The following is an 18,593-nucleotide window of genomic DNA, read 5'->3' as shown; positions in this document are numbered from 1 at the left end:
ATCTTTAGCTGTCTTTAGGGGCAAAGTTTTTAAAAGCTGTAACAGAAAATTATTTATTTACCTCTTATTTCACGACATTTAACAGTAACATTTATTTATGCTTTTATATCCTCACTATTTTATTCCGTTATTGAGTTCTGAGTAAATTTTTGTTCCCATTGCCCACCTGATTGACACTCGTCATTCAATATTAATTGGCTACTCTTTCAACGGCACCATATTAGCTGGGCCAACATTGTTCGCACAGTAAGAACAGATAGCACAGAGAATCAAAGAACATCTATGCCTTTTCCGGGATTCGAACCTGGGATCTTACTGGGGTTAGATTAGCTCCCTGACCACCAGACAGTGAGATCAGCATTCTGAGTAAATATTACAACTTCTATTTTGATTGTTACTCAGTATTGAAGGCTTAAAAATAAAAGCGATATTTCTTTGAATATATTGTAAAATTGTTGTATGATATTATCTTATTATGTAAAATTTTATGATAAATTAGGGTCTTAGCCCCCTGTCCACTGACGCTCACCAACACCGATTATTACTTTGCAATAATTGCTGTTTCTTAACATAAAGCAGTTGAAATTATTCACCTAAAAATACATTGCAGAACTGAAGTAATTTTTCTAAGAAATCATTTTTTGAAATAACTTTTATATTGTTATTACATTATATTGTTTAAACAGATTTGAGTTCTTAATCGTCATTTAATATTTTCGCTTGCCAAATGGGAGGATATATTAAATACTATTTTTGCTTGCATCTCATTGTGCATGAAACTAATCGTTAAGTTCTAAATCATTTAGCAGATCTCCTGAACTGTAATTTATAACAATATATTAATGTTATTTGCATTAAAAAATAATAATTGTAAAAAGTTCAACAAGACCAGACGCCAATTTAAATAACTTTATCTTAAAATGTAAAGTAGAATTACATTATTCTTATAATAATAAAAATTAAAAAAACAATCCACCCGAATTCTTAATTTATAAATCGAACAAAATAAAAAAACGTAATAATAACAGTACGGGTAATTTTAACATTTAAATTAGGGAAACAAAAATATTTATAGGAAAGCGATAACTTTATGACTTATATCAATTTTATGCTGATGACAACCAAATTAATATGGAAATTAATGAGGGAAAACTGGATCCTACCATGTGATTTTATAGGTAGTAAGATATTTAATTACCATTTATTTGTACACATCTTTTTATTTTCAAACTGATAATCTACCTAAAATAGGCCAACATATTGAAAATAATGTTTCTTATTCGAAAAAATATCTGCTGAAAAGTATGTAGTAGTATTTTAAGCAAAAATAAAACAACACCTTGACTGAAATAAATTTTATTCTATGCATTTTAATTTTTTGATTGAATATTTACATAAAGTAATCCTGATTCTTCTCATTTGTTTCAATGAATACATTTAGTATGCAACAATTTAAAGTACTTTTTTTCATGGAAGCCTCAATTTGTTTCAGCTTATTTAAGCTTGATGCTTGATCTTAACATCAGTAACACACATGTTTGGAACCAAAAATTCGTGAACTGTGCCAGCTGTAATGACACGGTCGAATGGGAAACCCATTGGTTTCTTGTCTGGGTATTTTTGGTCCTTGGCACCACAATAGCTGATGGCATCTTGGCAGATTCCACTGCTTTCACCATCAACCTAAAAATTAAAAAAACATCGATATATATACAGATTTAACTAAAATATACATAAGTAGGGGAAATATAAATACACTGAGAAAAAAAGTACGGACGAAATTACCAGAATACAGTAACATTTACCGTGTTTTTGGCTCTATGGGAACACCAAAAAATGGGAGTTTTTTTTCTGGAGCAATTTTTCAATGATTTGGGTAAAATTAACAGTAAAATATTATTTTATGATGCTTATTAAAATTTAGTATTTGTGGCAAATTTTAGTAATTTTATCATGATACCTTAGAAAATGGCATAAAAACCCTTTATTTGGTTAGATTTGGTTTTTTAGAATTGTCTTTTAATGTTTGGCTATAATAACTATAATTTAGAAAACTGGAATTTTAGGTAAATCGTTACCATATGAACGGAAAACGTTACCATATGGATGGTTCCATTATCAGAACTATGTTGTTTCTTTTACCACAAATGCCTTTATTCGTGACGTAATTTTACCAGAATTTTTTCGCCGTGTAATCAATATTTTCATATGGCTCAGAAAAGCGTTAAGAATGTTTTTGGCTTAAAAATGTAAATCGATTTTGATATAGGCAATAAGTTGTTTAGCATATTATGCTGTTTAGTGAAAATTCAGGAAAATGTATAAAAACAATACTAGGGAATATAAAAATATTAACTTCAGAAAAAAGTGTATATTTTCGTGATATTGTCCCCTAATATAGAGATACTTTTGCTATATAATACGGCAAAGTTTTAGTAGCTCGTATATTAACTAAAAACAAAATTTCTCAGTAGGTGGTGTTTACGTAGATATATGATGTGTTAAATTAATTTAAGGCTTCTAATTTTATTTATTTTTTAAATTTTAACTCTATGTTTTAATTTTAATCATGGTTGACTAAAAAAAGGGACTTGAAGTTTAACCATTTATAAATACGATACATTGCACTAGGCCTACCCAATTTGCTATTGGCAGGGAAGCATCCCTGAGGATAATCCAAAGACATGCCATCACAATTTTGATTATTTGCCTGATGACCTGAGCGCAAAGTCAAGCACTTTACGGTAGAACAGTTTAACGACGACCAATACCGCACATTCTCGGACTCTAAACAGACTAATTCAAGTGGTCACCCAACCGCACACTGACCGCAGACAGTGGTGCTAGATTTCGGTGATCTGCTGGAAACCGTGTCTTAATGATCAGTCCACTGCGGGACCATTAAAAATAAGAGATATTATTTAATTAACTCAAAATGAATCTGTTTAGAATTTTCATTTGGTTTAAGTTAAAACGAGTTTTTAACAAACGAAATTAAACGAAGTAAAAACAAATTTACAATGAGTCACTTTATAACAGCAGTATCAATCTTCTTTGCATTCGATATTTTAAAAATCATGATTATAATTAGTGATAGTTTACTTACAGCGTCTTTAGAGTAGTCGGTCAACATGACGAACAGATCAAATTCAGTTCCCTTGTGACTACCACGTGGAATGAGCATGTGTTCTGGCCATCCGCAACTGCAGAATTCAGTGGTAGCTTCACTTACACCTTCACCAGCGAGAAGTTTGGCGAAATTGTGGGTCTCAGACACTGTAACACTGGATAGCTTATGATCTCTAGTGATTGAGCTCTTTCCAGCGGCCACTGATGAAAAAAGATTACAAGTTTACAAGTGAGAGACACCAAAAAGAAACTTAGATTTTTTCATTTATGTGAAACATACTTATCAGAGGAAAAAACTACATTTGCTTAAGTGATTTAAGCTGAAGAACGTTTTCAGCGTTTGAAACAGACAACCATTGTCCAGACTTACCAATTCGTGAATGATGAAGACAAGACAGATTTAAAAAATAATAATAATAATAAATAAAATAAAAAACGAAGCATTGCCGAGGAAAAAATAAAGAAAATGAATAAAAAATGCCAAATGAAAGTAGAAACCATGGTTGTTATGAAAAGTGGCCGAAATAGGCAAATGTGGGCAGAATACATTTCCAGGAAGTATGGAGGAGAAAGTGAGGAGCGTTCGAAATGTGTTGATTTTCTACATTAATATGTAAAACTGATGTATTTTTTCATTCACAAGTATATTTTTCTAGAGCCGTGGTGGCTTAGGGAATAGAGCGTTTGCCTTCAAATGAGGTGACCCGGGTTCAAATGGTTCGGGTGATAGCTGATTGATACAAATTCCGCACCCGGTTCGCACCGACCACCAGTGCAGATTTAAAATATCTTCACCGGTAGAGGATCATGTATTAGAGTACACTTGTCGTCAGGGTAACCATGGGAGGTTTTGGAGGTTTTCCTCTCCACGTAACGTATATGTGGGGTAGTTCCATCAAAAAATCCTTACGAACTCAAATTTCTCCCAATACCTGAACCTGGAGTTCCCTTATCTACTGGTTTGGGTTTTGAATTGCAAAGCTACTGAGAACATAAGTAGTCGTAGAGCCAAAATTTGGTCGGCTGTTTAACGACGGTTATAAAGTAAAAAATAAGAAAAAGTATATTTATCTGCTTCAGTTTCGTGATATTATTCATTTCAGTTAAATGAGACGATTGATTTCAAAACATTAGCTTTTGATCTATAAAATATTATTATTGTTTTTAGCCTTCTTCAACTTTTATGGTTATTTTTGAGTTTAAGTCATTTTGACCAAACAGATCATACCTTGATTAAAAGCTTAAATCACTTCAAAAATATACAATTTGGGAAAAAAGTCGACATATTTCCCGCGCTCGGAAATACTCGCCCATTTTCAAGACTAACCAGACGCGAATAAAAAAGTACAAAAGTGATTGGAAACATAAAACGCAAATTTCCAACGAAAAATTGAAAAATTAAAGTGAGAAACAAGCATGAAACATGTCGGCTGTTAATTAAAATTTACATCAGCATAATCCAAATCCAAATTACATCAACATAGAAATCCAAAACTGTAGCACAGTCGCTAAACAGAGGGATAGTTGGAGGAAATCTAGAGAAAGCCAGGGCCTACCTAGGGCTGTTGTTCCAGTGAAGAAGACGAAGAATATTTTACCGTTTCAGTTTATTGGGATTATTTATTAAACAGATCATTCCTGTTTTATTTTATTTAATTTATTTAATTGATTTATTTTACTCAACCCATCCTTATTTACTAAAAACATTTTGAAGAATCAAAACAAATCGAAATAATGATTCCTTTAGAAAGCTTCTTATTTTTTTCTTTCAATATATTTATTTATCAAAAATACAGGTTAACAGTAAAATAAAAAAAGCTTCCTTATCATTATTATTTTTTATATATAAAAATTAAAGAAACAAAACCTTTTCTGTTATTTTTAACTGACTCAGAAATGAAATATTCTCCAAAAATTTAACTTGGAGTTTAACGAGAACTTAGAATTAACTTGAAACAAATACAAACATCATTTCTTTCTATTTACAGCAGAATATCCAACTGGTAACATAACTGTAAACCTAAATTTAAATTGCTAAACAAGAAATGTTTATTATTATTCAAACTTCGGGAAATAAATCGAGTTATTTTTTAAACAAAATATTTTATGTACTGATAATACTAATAAGTAGTTGTGTTTTACTAATATTTGTCTTAAAACTTAAACTTACATTCGACTTGGAATTTGTCCAATTCAATGCAGAGGGTTCGTTGATGCTCAGGATCCAATCGGTTACCCAATTCATCGTATTTAGGACCAAGGAAGATTCTGACTGTAGCTTGCTTAGCACCACCAGATCCATTATCAACATTAATGGTGTAGGTGAAAGGTTCGTGATCCAAATGTTGGTAAAGAACCTAAAAGAAATTAAAATATAAAAATTGTAAATCATAATAACCAAAAGAAAGATTTTAAGAAAAATTTCAGAAAAAAAAATTGTAATTTCTCTGAAAATATTCTCACTTGAGACTTATATTAATTAAAACAAGATAAATTAATAATGTAAATAAAATTTATTAATTAAAACAAGATAAATTAATAATGTATATAAAACTTATTATTTTATCTTACCAAATCTTTAGATTTGCGATAAAATCCAAAGACTTGGTAAGATAAATTAAAATTAATTCATCGGAAGTCGTCATGGAGAAATCTTCAGAGGAAGGCATTGGCTTACGTTGGGCTGTCTAGCCAACTATGATGATGTGAAGTCTTTAGATTTGTATAGATCTCAGTAGATGGAGATTACAATTTTAAATGTTTTCAGAGTGGTGAAAAGTACCATTTAGCAACCTTTTAAAAACCTTTTATAAACCGAAAAGTAACCCTTTATTGTTACTTATTTTGTTACCGGCGTTGAAAAGCCGACCCAACTCTGAGTTCGTAACTACCAGTGTTCAACTACGTAGCCTTGTAGTTTTGAACCAAATCCAAAAGACAAAGGAACTAGATCAAGCATTGGGACAAACTAGCCTTCGTGGACGACTTTTTGATAAAGCTAACACGTATTTGCGTTACATGGGGTGAAAAACCACGAAAACCTCCCGTGGTTAGCCTGATGTCAAGGAATTTCTAACGCATTATCTGTCTACCACTGAGGATGTCTTAAGTAAGTGGAATTCTCATCAACCAGCCACCACTGGGATTCGAACCTGGGTCACCTCATTGGGAGGTGAATGCTCTATCCCCTTAACCATTGCGGCTGGCAAAGTAAAGTTAAAAAGCCTTACTTTTAGCAGCAAGTTAACGCCAAAGTAAACAGTTTAAATTAGTATTAGGGTTTTATATATTTCGCCTGTTGAAAGCTTGCTGACTAGGAATAAAATGGTTGGTAGGTAGGCACTTTATTTACGTCGCATTAGAGCTGCACAATGGGCTATTGGCGACAGTCTGAGGAACATCCCATAGGAGGATCCGAAGACATGCCATTGAATTTTTGATCCTCGGCAGAGGTGGTGAGAAATAAAATGAAGGCTCAATTTTTGTTTCTTATAAGCTTGAAAGTTGATTTATTAAAATTTCACTAAGTATATTCCCCCTTAATTAATAAGTTTTAATTTTGAGAAACGGTAAAACAAAATAGTGATTACCTTGACTGAATGACTTGTTCCAAGGTCAATGCCATGTGTCAATTCAAGTTCATCAGTCTTCATGTGAGTTGTGATGAAATTGGGAACTTTAGCATTGACTGTGACATTAACAACTTGAACACCAGGAAATTCAAGCTGAAAATAGACAAATATTAATTAATAGCTTAATGGCTAAAAGGGAAACATTTAAAATCTAACATCTTTGTATGCAAGATTACTCTGGGAAACAAATTTTTTGTTGCATTTACAAAAATATTTCATCTTGCCTAATTCGGGTGAGGGAATTTCATATCTGAAACTAGTCTTGCTCCCAAAACTACAGATTTAAAAAAAAGAGGACATTTTAGTCTGTTTTTTTTTTTAATCGAACAAACTAAAAATGTTATATATAACTGAGGATCGTGTAATTGTTGCGACAAACTTCTTGGGGAGTTAGGGTACACCATCAGGATTTAAATTGCATAGGAACCCATGATCGGAAATCGTACGTGGCTAGGGGCGCTTTCCTATTGTGACCTATTCAAAATCACATAAAGAAAACTTTATAATAAGCATGCACCCCTAGAGGAGTATGATGACGTTTGCAGTTATGGGTTCCAATGGAATTTTATTTCAGATGTTGTGCCATAACTTCCGTAGGATTTTGTCGCAACATTTATGCGACCCCCATTTTTGTATAACGTTCATAAACTTGTATATTTCGACAAAAAATAGATTTAAAAAAAACTCCAGCTTGAACAGAGACACCAATTGCAGGCTTGAATCAGTGATGTAGAAAACTCTAAGATCTGTTAAGGAATCTTCTGCAAACAGAAAACAAAAACAAACAAAAAAATTTTCCAGTGTTAGTAATTACTATTTGAATGAATATAAGTTTATTACATCAATAAAAACAAAGAAATTATTTTTCAGAGTTATTAATTACCATTTGAGTGAATATAAATTTATTATATCAATAAAAACAAAAAAAAATTTCCAGTGTCATTAATTACTATTTTGGGGAAAATAAATTTATTATGCCAATAAAAACGAAAAAAACATTTTCCAGTGTCATTAATTACTATTTAGGTGACTATAAATTTATTATATCAATATAAACAAAAAAATTATTTTCCAGTGTCATTAATTACTATTTTGGTGAATATAAATTTATTATACCAATAAAAGCAACAAAAAAAATATTTTCCAGTATTATTAATTACCATTTGAGTAAATATGAATTTATTATATAAATATAGAGTAAATTCATAACTTACATCGGCTTTTGTGTATGGTGTCAAAGTTGATTTATATTCTTGGAAGATGTTATCAATGAATCGATGGTATCTGTAGAAGATTGGATCACGAAGTGAGGTTGAGGTATCGCTCATGACTCCTGGGTTTTCCTAGACGGTAAAAAATAGCAATTTTTAAAAATAGAAGAAATTTTGCCAAAATAGCACTCCTAAGATTTTCTGCATACACTGTCTTTACAAACAATGTTTTCTATAATCACCGCCCTTAATATTTCATTTTATTTCATAGCCGTCGTTGAACAGCCGAATCATTTTTCAGTTTACGACTATGTATGTTCTACTTGGAAGACTTGTTATTTTGAATTCAATCCAGAAGACAAGAGAGCTCCTGTATCAAGTATTTAAGAAAATCGTCTTTAAAGCGGACTTTTTGATGGAAAACAACGAAAACCTCCCATGGTTAGCCTGACAGCCAGGGAACTTTGTTCCATGATACATCTTCAACTGAGGAATTCGTATCGACCGAACATCGCTGGAATTCGAAGCCGGGTCCCCTCATCGATAGGCAAAAGCTCTATAACCTGAGTCACAGCTGAGTTTGGAATTTTTTATAAATGAAAGACCAAGGGATACTATCCTAGATGTTACGACTTTAGTTTCGTTGCTTCAAGAATCGTATATTACAATTCAAGTTAGACAAAGATTCCGGAAATCTTTTTAATTATTGTTATTGTTAATCACTGTAAATCCTGACTTCCAGCTTATATGATGTATGAAATCAATAAAAGAAATTATTCTAAGTCATTTAAACTATTCTAATTGATAAAAATTATTCCAAAAATAATAATTCAATAGTATCATTTAAATATCGTTGATTTTTTTAAAAGCTTCAAAACCAGCTACAAAAGTCTGAAATCTTAACTTGTCCTTTTTCTAAGATTCAAAATTCTTTTTATCATTTATTCATTTTTGACAACAACAAAAAATCTAAAAATAATAACGGTTTTTAAGGAAAATCTTGTTATTTATATACAGAATTATAATTACATTGAATCGGCCATCTGGGTCAGTGATGTTGGCCATCATGACGTGTCCCCAGTTGTGGAGGCTTCCATAGAACAGTTTGTTCTTGGATTCATAACTGGATTCAAGGAGGGATCCCAAAATGTCGATGCCGTTTTCAGGTGTCAAAGTGATTCGTTGATGTTTTTCATCTTCTACGTATCCCAGATGGATGGCTTCAATGATTCGCTCTCTCCATCGGGTCATGTCTTGAACATCAACGTCCTTCAAGTCGTGAAGGGAGAAACCTTGTGGTCGGGAAGAGTATTGAAGACCGCTCACAAGAGATGTCAAGTGAGGGGCATATCCTTCTAAGTTTTCTTCGAAATTGTGGAAGGGAATCATTCTTCTCATTCCATTCGACAGACGCTCGCAATCGTATCTGTTTTTAACAAAAAATAATAATAAAGCATGTACAGTTTTGTCAATGAGGAAGATATAAAATATGTTCAAACTTTGAATTCCGATAACTAATGAATATGTTACTGTGAATGACAGAAATTAATGGTTTTATTTAATTTAATTTAATTTAATTTAATTTAATTTAATTTAATTTAATTTAATTTAATTTAATTTAATTTAATTTAATTTAATTTAATTTAATTTAATTTTTATTTAATTTTATTTTATTTTATTTTATAACCGTCATTGAACAGCAGAACCAATTTCGGGCTTACGATTATTAGCGTTCAACTCCGTAGCCTTGTAACTTTGGACCCAATCCAGAATACAAGGGAGCTCCTGGATTAAGTTTTGGGAGAAATTTGCCTTCGTGGAGCACTTTTTGAGTGAACTAACCCGAATTTGTGTTACATGGAGAGGAAAATCGCGAAAACCACCCATGGTTAATCAGGCGGCAAGGGGACTTTAACCCATGATCCATCCACCGCTGAGAATATTTCACGTCAGCACTGTGGTCGGGGCAAGATGGATGTGGAATTCGTATCAATCAGCCATCCCTGGGATTCGAACCAGGCTCACCTCATTGGAAGGCGAATGCTCTATCCCCTGGGTCAGCACGATCCGAAATTGGTGGGGGGTTTTTTATTTTATTTTTTGTAACCGTCGTTGAGCAGCCGACCCAATGTTATGGGTTTACGACTACTAATGTTCAACTCCGTAGCCTTGTAATTTTGAATCCAATCCAGAAGACAAGGGAACTCTTGGATCGAGTATTGGGAGAAGTTTGCCTTAGTGGATGACTGACTTTTTGATTGATCTAACCCGCATTTGCGTTGCATGAAGAGGAAGACCACGAGAACCTCCCACGGTTAGCCTGACGGCAAATGGACTCTAACCCATGATCCGTCTACCACTGAGGATATTTCACGGCAGCACTGTGATCGGTGCAAGGCGGATGCGGAATTCGTATCAACTAGGATTCGAACCCGGTTCGCCTCATTGGAAGGCTAACGCTCTATTCCCTAAGCCCTTCGAAATTGGTCATTTGACTTCCACCGGTGAATGTTGACAATCACATAGTCGCTTTGGTAAATGTTCAAATATATACTAGGTGTAGTTAAGTGCAACTGCTCGGTATACATTTGCCCGGTATGCCCTACTTCAATGCTTTTGTAAGGTCAAGTGACACTGTCCGTATGTATTTAACTGATACTCCGAATACTGATGATTCTCCAAATCTACCCCAGATGATATTAAAATATCGAATAAATATATTAATATCACAATAAATTAATATCCAATCTGATATAACAAATATTTTTGATATTCGCCAAAGCTACTATGTGATTGTTGACATTCACGGGTGAAAGTCAATATTCTCTTGATTTTGGTTATTTACGGTAACAAATATACTCCAAGATTTGACATTATCTTAGTTTAGTAATCAACCGTATAAAATGCTACTATTTTAATTGAAAATTTAATCAAACATACTTAGAATATAAAAGCATACATCAGTTTGTATGGAGTCAATTTTCTAGCATTGAGCATAGAAAACTAAATACCAAGACTTACTTAGCACAGTTTGTAAATTAATATTAAATATAGGAAATTATATTTGAAATATGATCTGAAACATTAGTCAATTTTAAAATATAACACAAATTCATTTATTAAACTGTCATGAAACTCATGATTATTTATAAAACTTTCATAAAACACCACACTACAGCTACATGTACCAGGAAGAACAAGCCTCCCCTCTTCAAGCATTTAGAAATTGTCTTAACTGCTTGATAAAAGGAGACTGATATTTTTCCGAAACATGTAGTTGTCATTTTCGCTGAAACTTTTATTCTTACTTACATTCTTTAATTTAGTTTCGATGTAATTTTAATTTTTTAACTTTTATTCACTTTACCTGGCACACATCTGTTGATGCATATAATAGAAGAGTTCTCCTTTCCTGTCTTTGATTTTTCCCATAACTTCTGGTTTCCAGGTGGCAGGGTAGACGATGTGCCAGTGCCAATGGTGGGCATTAGTGCCAACATCTTCACGGAAATAGCTCATTTTGTATTCAGGATCCAAGATGTTTCCAGTAGTTTCAATTTCGACTTTAACGTCCTGAAGAAAAAAGTTTTTTTTTTTTTTAAACTTCGATTACATAAAATGCCTGAAATACTTGTAATAATGAATATCACTTTTATCGCCTAAATACCCATTGAATACTTATTATCTAATGTTTAGGACTTAATTATTTTAATTTATGCAGAAAATCTAGCAGCGAAAGGAGAATTCTTAGTAGCTAATATTTAGAGCTTAATTGTTTTATTTTCAGCAAAAAATCCAACAGCTGAAGTGGAATTCTTAGTATCTAATTATTAGAGCTTAATTATCTAATTTTCAGCAAAAAATCTAGTTGCCAAAGAGAAAATCTTAGTATCTAATATTAAGAGCTTAATTGTTTTATTTTCAGCAAAAAATCTAGCAGCTGAAGTGGAATTCTTAGTATCTAATTATTAGAGCTTAATTATCTAATTTTCAGCAAAAAATCTGGTTGCCAAAGAGGAAATCTTAGTATCTAATATTTAGAGTTTAATTATTTCATTTTCGGCAAAAAAAATCTAGTTGCAAAAGTGGAAGTCTTCGCATCTGATATTTAGAGCTTAATTAAAAATCTCAGTTATTTTCGGTGTAATATTGTAAGACGAAAATAAGATATTTAGAGCTTAATTATTTTATTTTTGGCAAAAAATCTAGCAGCAAAAGTGGAATTCTTAGTATCTAATATTTAGAGCTTAATTATTTTATTTTCGGTAAAAAATCTAGTTGCAAAAGTGGAAGTCTTCGCATCTGATATTTAGAGCTTAATTAGAAATCTCAGTTATTTTCAGTGTAATATTGTTAGACGAAAATAAAATATTTAGAGCTTAATTATTTTATTTTTGTCAAAAAATCTAGCAGCAAAAATGGAATTCTTAGTATCTAATATTTAGAGCTTAATTATTTTATTTTCGGTAAAAAATCTAGTTGCAAAAGTGGAATTCTTAGTATCTAATATTTAGAGCTTAATTATTTTATTTTCGGTAAAAAATCTAGTTGCAAAAGTGGAAGTCTTCGCATCTGATATTTAGAGCTTAATTAGAAATCTCAGTTATTTCCAGTGTAATATTGTTAGACGAAAATAAAATATTTAGAGCTTAATTATTTTATTTTTGTCAAAAAATCTAGCAGCAAAAATGGAATTCTTAGTATCTAATATTTAGAGCTTAATTATTTTATTTTCGGTAAAAAATCTAGTTGCAAAAGTGGAATTCTTAGTATCTAATATTTAGAGCTAAATTATTTCATTTTTAGCCAAAGGTCTAGCGGTATATATTAAAAGTGGTAGTTGCAATTGTCTTAATAATTTATACATTACCTTATCAGGGTGATTGGCTACTTCTTTCTGTGCCAAACTGATGGTTTCAGTGGGAATGAATCTGTCGGGGAAGATTTCTTGAATAGGTGGTACAGTTACTCCTCTGCAATCAGCTCTATGCAAAATTGCAACAGAAACGGCATAAACGAAAAGACCTTCATTTGCAAAAGTTCTAGCCTGTTTGGCTAAATTCATGAAATCTTCAAAATCTTTTGCAGCTGAAAAATAAAATAAACAAATTAGAATCATGCGGAAGTGGTTAAAAACATTTGTTGATTGAAATTAGCTTAAAAATTTCTCATAAAAAGATTATTGCTAATATTTTGATCAATATAAATAATAGAAATAAAAGAGATTTTAATAAAAAAAAATGGTTTTCTTTGGTGGTCTTAATTTTGAAGCAATTTTTTAGGTCGCTCTTCATTTGTACTTTCAGATACATTAAATGTGGTAAAAAAAAACGTATGTAATTGAGGGCTCAGAAAAATATAATGATAATACACACCTTTCCCAAAGGTGACATGTTTATATCAAGCTGTTCCTTCATATTGCTTTCAGATGAATTTCTGGTGGAATTTTTCAGAATTTCTGATAAGTAGCAACACAATATATAGAAACAACTTCTTGCTTACTTTTAATTCGCAGTGAATAATACTGAACAATTTAAAAATGTTGCTTATCGTTACAATACCTCAAGAACTTTAATTAGTTTAATCGAATCTACAGTTTAAAAAATAAATTAGCATAGTTGAAAAAACTGTTTAACAGTTATTAACATAAATATTTTTAAATTCTATGCCGATGAAAATTGTAGAAATTATTTTTTTGTGAAAGCTACTGTTGGAAATTTTTTCAAATTCAATATGAACGGATTCCTAGTTTAATTAATTTGGAAAAAAAATACAATTTAAAATCTTTCTAAACTAAATATAAAAGGATTTGAAGAGCTTAATTCGTAAAAATAACCAATGAAATCTTTCCAAATTCAAGGGTTTATATAGCTTAATTTGAGAAAATAACTGTTAAAAATATTTTTAAAGTCAGCAAAATTGGATTTATAGAGCTTAATTTGTGAAAATTACTAAAAAAAATCCTTCCAAATTAAATATAGAAGGATTTGTCGATCTTAATTTGCAAAACTTGCGAATGAAAATCTTTTCTAATTCTCTATAAAAGAGTTTGCATCGGTTAATTTGAGAAAATTACTCCGGGAAATCTTTTCAAATTTAACAAAAATGGATTTACAGAGCTAAGTTTGTGAAAATTACTCAAAATCCTTCCAAATTAAATATACAAGGATTTGTAGATCTTGATTTTCAAAAATTACGAATGAAAATCTTTCCAAATTCACTATCGAAGGGTTTATGGAGGTAAATTTGAGAAAATTACTGTTGAAACTATTTTCAAAATATACATAAATAGAATTTAATGTGTTAAAAATTACTGATAGAAATATTCCATTTCTTACCATAGAGTGTTTCGTAAAGCTTAGTAGCCTCAGCCAAGCCTTTCTCATGAAAACATGAGAAAAGTTCTCCTTGGGGCAGCTTTCCGATGCCATTGAGTCTTGGATCCCTGTCCTCAACTGGGACAACAGTCTTGCTCACTGAAGTCAAGTGAGTAAGCAAGGAGCACACTCGAGTCTGCTTTTCTTTGACGGTCATCTTCAGCAGGACGTCAGGATCTAATACCAAGTCCGGAATTCGACCCAAAGCTGCTTTTTATATCTTTAGTAACGCTCGCCTTCCGTTTAAAATGTGATGCTTTTCACAGGGAAGGGCGATTTTCTGTGAATCTTCTTTCTGCGCCCATTCACAGTTATTCTTAGTTTACGTGAAGGCAAATTCAGGAATTATCGATAAAGCTTTTTATCTCTCTTATCTTTTACTTCCCATAGAATATGATATTTATTTACAGTAAGATTTTAGAATACTTTATATTCGAAATTTATTAGAGTTACTTGATATTTTTCATGGTGATGAATGACTAGGAATGATAGAGTTAATTCTAATCTTTTTAAGTTTTATTTTAAATTTAGCGGAACTTTATTTGTCCTTTTTCAAAATTTTTAACGCACGCTAAAAAACAAGATGCATGAAAAAAGTCTAAAAATTAAGCAAAATCATTCATTACTGTAAAATTAACCTTTAAGTAATATCATGCGTTAATGATTATTAACAGTAGAATTAAATCTAATTGAATTCTATTTACCGTTTTTAAAAAAACAGGGTAAAAAACAATTTGTGTTGAAAAATATAAATTTAAAAAAAAGCATCCATTGATTTGAAATTATTTTTTAAGTAATTTCATACGCTAATGAATTTTAAACTAATTATTTGGATTTTTTTCCAGCCAAGTGGCTGTTGTTTTAAGGTTATTTTTCGAAAGGTTATTTTAAAAAAAGTTTAATAACTTTAATATTATTTACGTTATTCGTGTGTTTTAAAGCCCTGATAATTCTTTATAGCAAGATCATAAACAAAGTTTCTTTTTGCTTCAAGTGTAAAGCACTTAAATTGTGGCTTCTTTATTTTCCTTGGCAACAAAACTTCGAAAAACCATGTTAATTAATTGAATATAAGCTTAAAATAAATTCTCGCATGTCATTTTTAGTATAATATAAAGCTACAGAAGTGTTTTATAATTTAAATTAATCAAATGCTTCTTAAATTTTCAATATTTGATATAAAGATAAATAAAAAAAGGATATGCATTTTTTTATTTTGCTTTCTTGATAACAAAAACAACTAAGATTATCTGCACTGCAAAAAAATCCAAATCAGTATACGGTATTAAGTACCGGCATTTTGGGGGCATCATCCATAAAAGCCATTTTACCCTAAAATCCCTTTTTACAGTAAAATATTATACCGTAATTTTTACTGTAAAATTTATTCAATTAGAGTGATTCAGTGATTTTACTGTAATTATTACTGTAAAAATTTCTGTATATCTTTTTTGTTCCGTAACAGGTTTCGGTAAGCATGGACTTTAAGGAAAAAAGTATCGGCACACTGAGTGCCGGTACTTTTTACGTAATTTGATCCACTATTTTTTACAGTATCACATCACTTTTTGTAGGCTGTCTGGCAATCACGAGATGATAGGAGATGATATATGATCCTCCAAGGAAGAGGTAGTCTCATCTCGTGATGGACAGAGAATACTTGTGAAATTACGTGGAAATATTCATTACTTTTTTTCCATTCAGTTGAAATTTACATCGTGGAAACATTATGCACGTAGACGCATACGTTAATCAATGCTTTCAAGAATGTGCAGACAAGAATATCAGATTTTTTGTTGCGTAGCATGTTTCGTTTAAAAAAAAAAAGAGAGATAGATTTTACGGTAAAAAGTACCGACAGTCTGAGTACCGAAACTTTTTACCTTAACTTGATTCGAAACTTTTTACAGTATGACATTACTTTATGCATGCTGTCTGGTAATAACGATATGATAGACCAGCGTTTTCCAACTGCCAGCCCGGGGGCCGCATCCGGCCCGCAAAGCCGTTTTTTGTGGCCCGCGAACTAAAATATATTAGTTGTCAATTTTTTGCGGACAATTTTCGTGAAAAATCTATATGGATTTAAAATACTTTTCTCGTTAATAAAAACCTAATTTCTTCGTTTCTGTGAAATTTATCATACCAACGGTGCAAAAAAAAAAAATTCTCAGGTTTTACATCCAAGAAAATATTTATTCAAATACAAAAATAATCGTGTATCTTGCTCTTCTTTATTTCATTTTTTTGTGTTTTTGAATATAATTTAGCATGTGTGCATCAGATATTTTCTCGAAGAAATTCTCCGATTTAACTTTTTGAAACCACTGATTTTGGACGAAACTATTTACACACACATTTGTAAATTTTAAATTTAAAGTGTAAATATCTATTCTCTGGTGGTTGCAGCAAACAAACCTCAATTTTGTCATTGAACATTTTGTGTGCTACTATGTAAGTTTTAAAACCAACCTTTTTCAATTTTCATATCTTAACAATTAGATATCTGTTGCACATTAATTGTTTAATACATGGGTCACATTAAAGTTATTGTAGCCCGAAATTTTTAATATGCAATTAAATATTTTTGAAAATCTACTTTTTATTTTAATTTGTAATTCAATACTTTTGTTTTGTGCAACTTGATAAAAATCTGACAGTAATATTTAATGTTCCTTCAAACATAGAAGAGTCCTACATTAGATTTTGATAAAGTTGCGCCCGCCAATTAATTTGTGTTTTCAATTGTGACCCCGGAAGTTGGAAACCCTTGTGATAGTCCATCCTCTCTGAGTATGGAGTCTCATCTCGCGACGGACAGAGAGTACTTGAAATTACGTGAAATAGTAATGTGAATCACTTTTCCCATTCAATGGAAAGTAGCATAGTAGAATGAAATATCATGCACATGCTTATCAATGTCTTCAAGAATGCACACTCACAAATATATTTCGTTCCGACAAGAGAGAATACTATTGAGACCTAACACTGTGAATCTCTCTCAACATCGAAAACCCTGTGTCACATTTTCATAGTTGGATTCCGAAAAAATAAAGATTTCTAATGCCATAACACTTGAAGTATAAATGCTGTAATGTGATGGCAGTTATCTTTTTTTCTGCGTCTATTTCTTTAATATGCAAAATTTCCTACACTTTTTTAATATTTTCATTATATAATGGTTGCATTGAGCCAAACAAATTATTGACTTCCACATTATTATTTTCAATCGCTATGAAATTCAAAGCACGAGAGCCTGGACCTACAGAACTATGTTCCAGTAGGTTAAAACCGCGAGAAAAATCTCGATGAAATTCAAAGCACGATTTTGGACTTATCAAACTATGTTCTGTAGGTTTCAAATCACGAAAAAAAAATTTGAATTCAAAACACAAGTACCTGGACCAGACAATCTATGTAAAATTTAAACAGCAAAAAAAAATTACTATGAAATCCAAAACACGAGTACCAGGACCTTTCAAACTGTGGTCTAGGAAGTTTCAAGCAACAAACAAAAAACGCTGTGAAATTCAAAACACGAGTGCCAGGACCTGTCAAACTTAATTCTAGTAAGTTTCAAACCATAAAAAGATAATTTCAATAACTATGACAGAGCGAAAGTACAAATTTGACTTCCCTTAAGACTGAGTATAATTTTGGACTTGATATAATGTAAAACAAAAATTCTAATTTTTTTCGAAAAATTATTTTTGAAACCGTTGTAAAATAATTTTTTAATCAGTTTCTCTTTTTAAAAAGCGCTAGAATCACTAAGTCGTTATGTAGAGATCATACGTTTTTAGGTTAATGTTTTCGAATTTTTAGTAAAGTTTTTACGCCTACAAATCTTTACAGAATCGTTAGTTGTCAGCAACATTCTAACATTATCTAACCATAATGGCATACGACGCACAGTGTAATTTGTTTACATCAACCATTAACTCAATTTAGTAGGTTTAAGCAACTGTGTACAAAACTTCATTAAAATAGGCAATGATAAAGTGGGGAATAATTTAACTTTCACACACATGAGTATACTTAATAAGCATTAAATTTGTTCTCAACGATTATTAATTTGAATAAATACACACTTCCTAATTTGTGTTCGTTTATTAAACAAGAAAATGGTAAATCTCTGTTTTTCCTAAATAAAACTAACACTAAACGAAAACTACATAGAGAATAAAATCATAATCGGTTGTATTAATTATCAATATCTATGTATTTCCCTTACATGGCTACAA

At 31.3% G+C, this 18,593-nt stretch overlaps 1 protein-coding gene across 1 annotated transcript; it reads right to left on the bottom strand.

Moving 5' to 3' along the window:
• Window positions 1–1,340: 1,340 nt before the first annotated feature.
• LOC147802989 (hemocyanin AA6 chain-like) lies at window positions 1,341–14,683 on the bottom strand. Its single transcript, XM_087153950.1, has 9 exons — window positions 14,311–14,683; window positions 12,843–13,060; window positions 11,340–11,545; window positions 9,002–9,398; window positions 7,976–8,104; window positions 6,720–6,854; window positions 5,300–5,486; window positions 3,107–3,330; window positions 1,341–1,683 (listed from the first exon to the last, which is right to left on the bottom strand). The coding sequence occupies exons 1-9, from the start codon at window positions 14,504–14,506 to the stop codon at window positions 1,498–1,500; spliced, it is 1,878 nt and encodes a 625-aa protein (XP_087010076.1). The 5' UTR covers window positions 14,507–14,683; the 3' UTR covers window positions 1,341–1,497.
• Window positions 14,684–18,593: the final 3,910 nt, after the last annotated feature.

The sequence above is a fragment of the Parasteatoda tepidariorum genome, chromosome 10 (assembly GCF_982258835.1).
Source record: "Parasteatoda tepidariorum strain Cologne lab strain chromosome 10, Ptep-v5.0, whole genome shotgun sequence".
NCBI classification, from domain to species: domain Eukaryota; kingdom Metazoa; phylum Arthropoda; class Arachnida; order Araneae; family Theridiidae; genus Parasteatoda; species Parasteatoda tepidariorum.
Note: the sequence above shows the minus strand (reverse complement) of the source record. Positions and strands in the feature narration are given on the sequence as shown.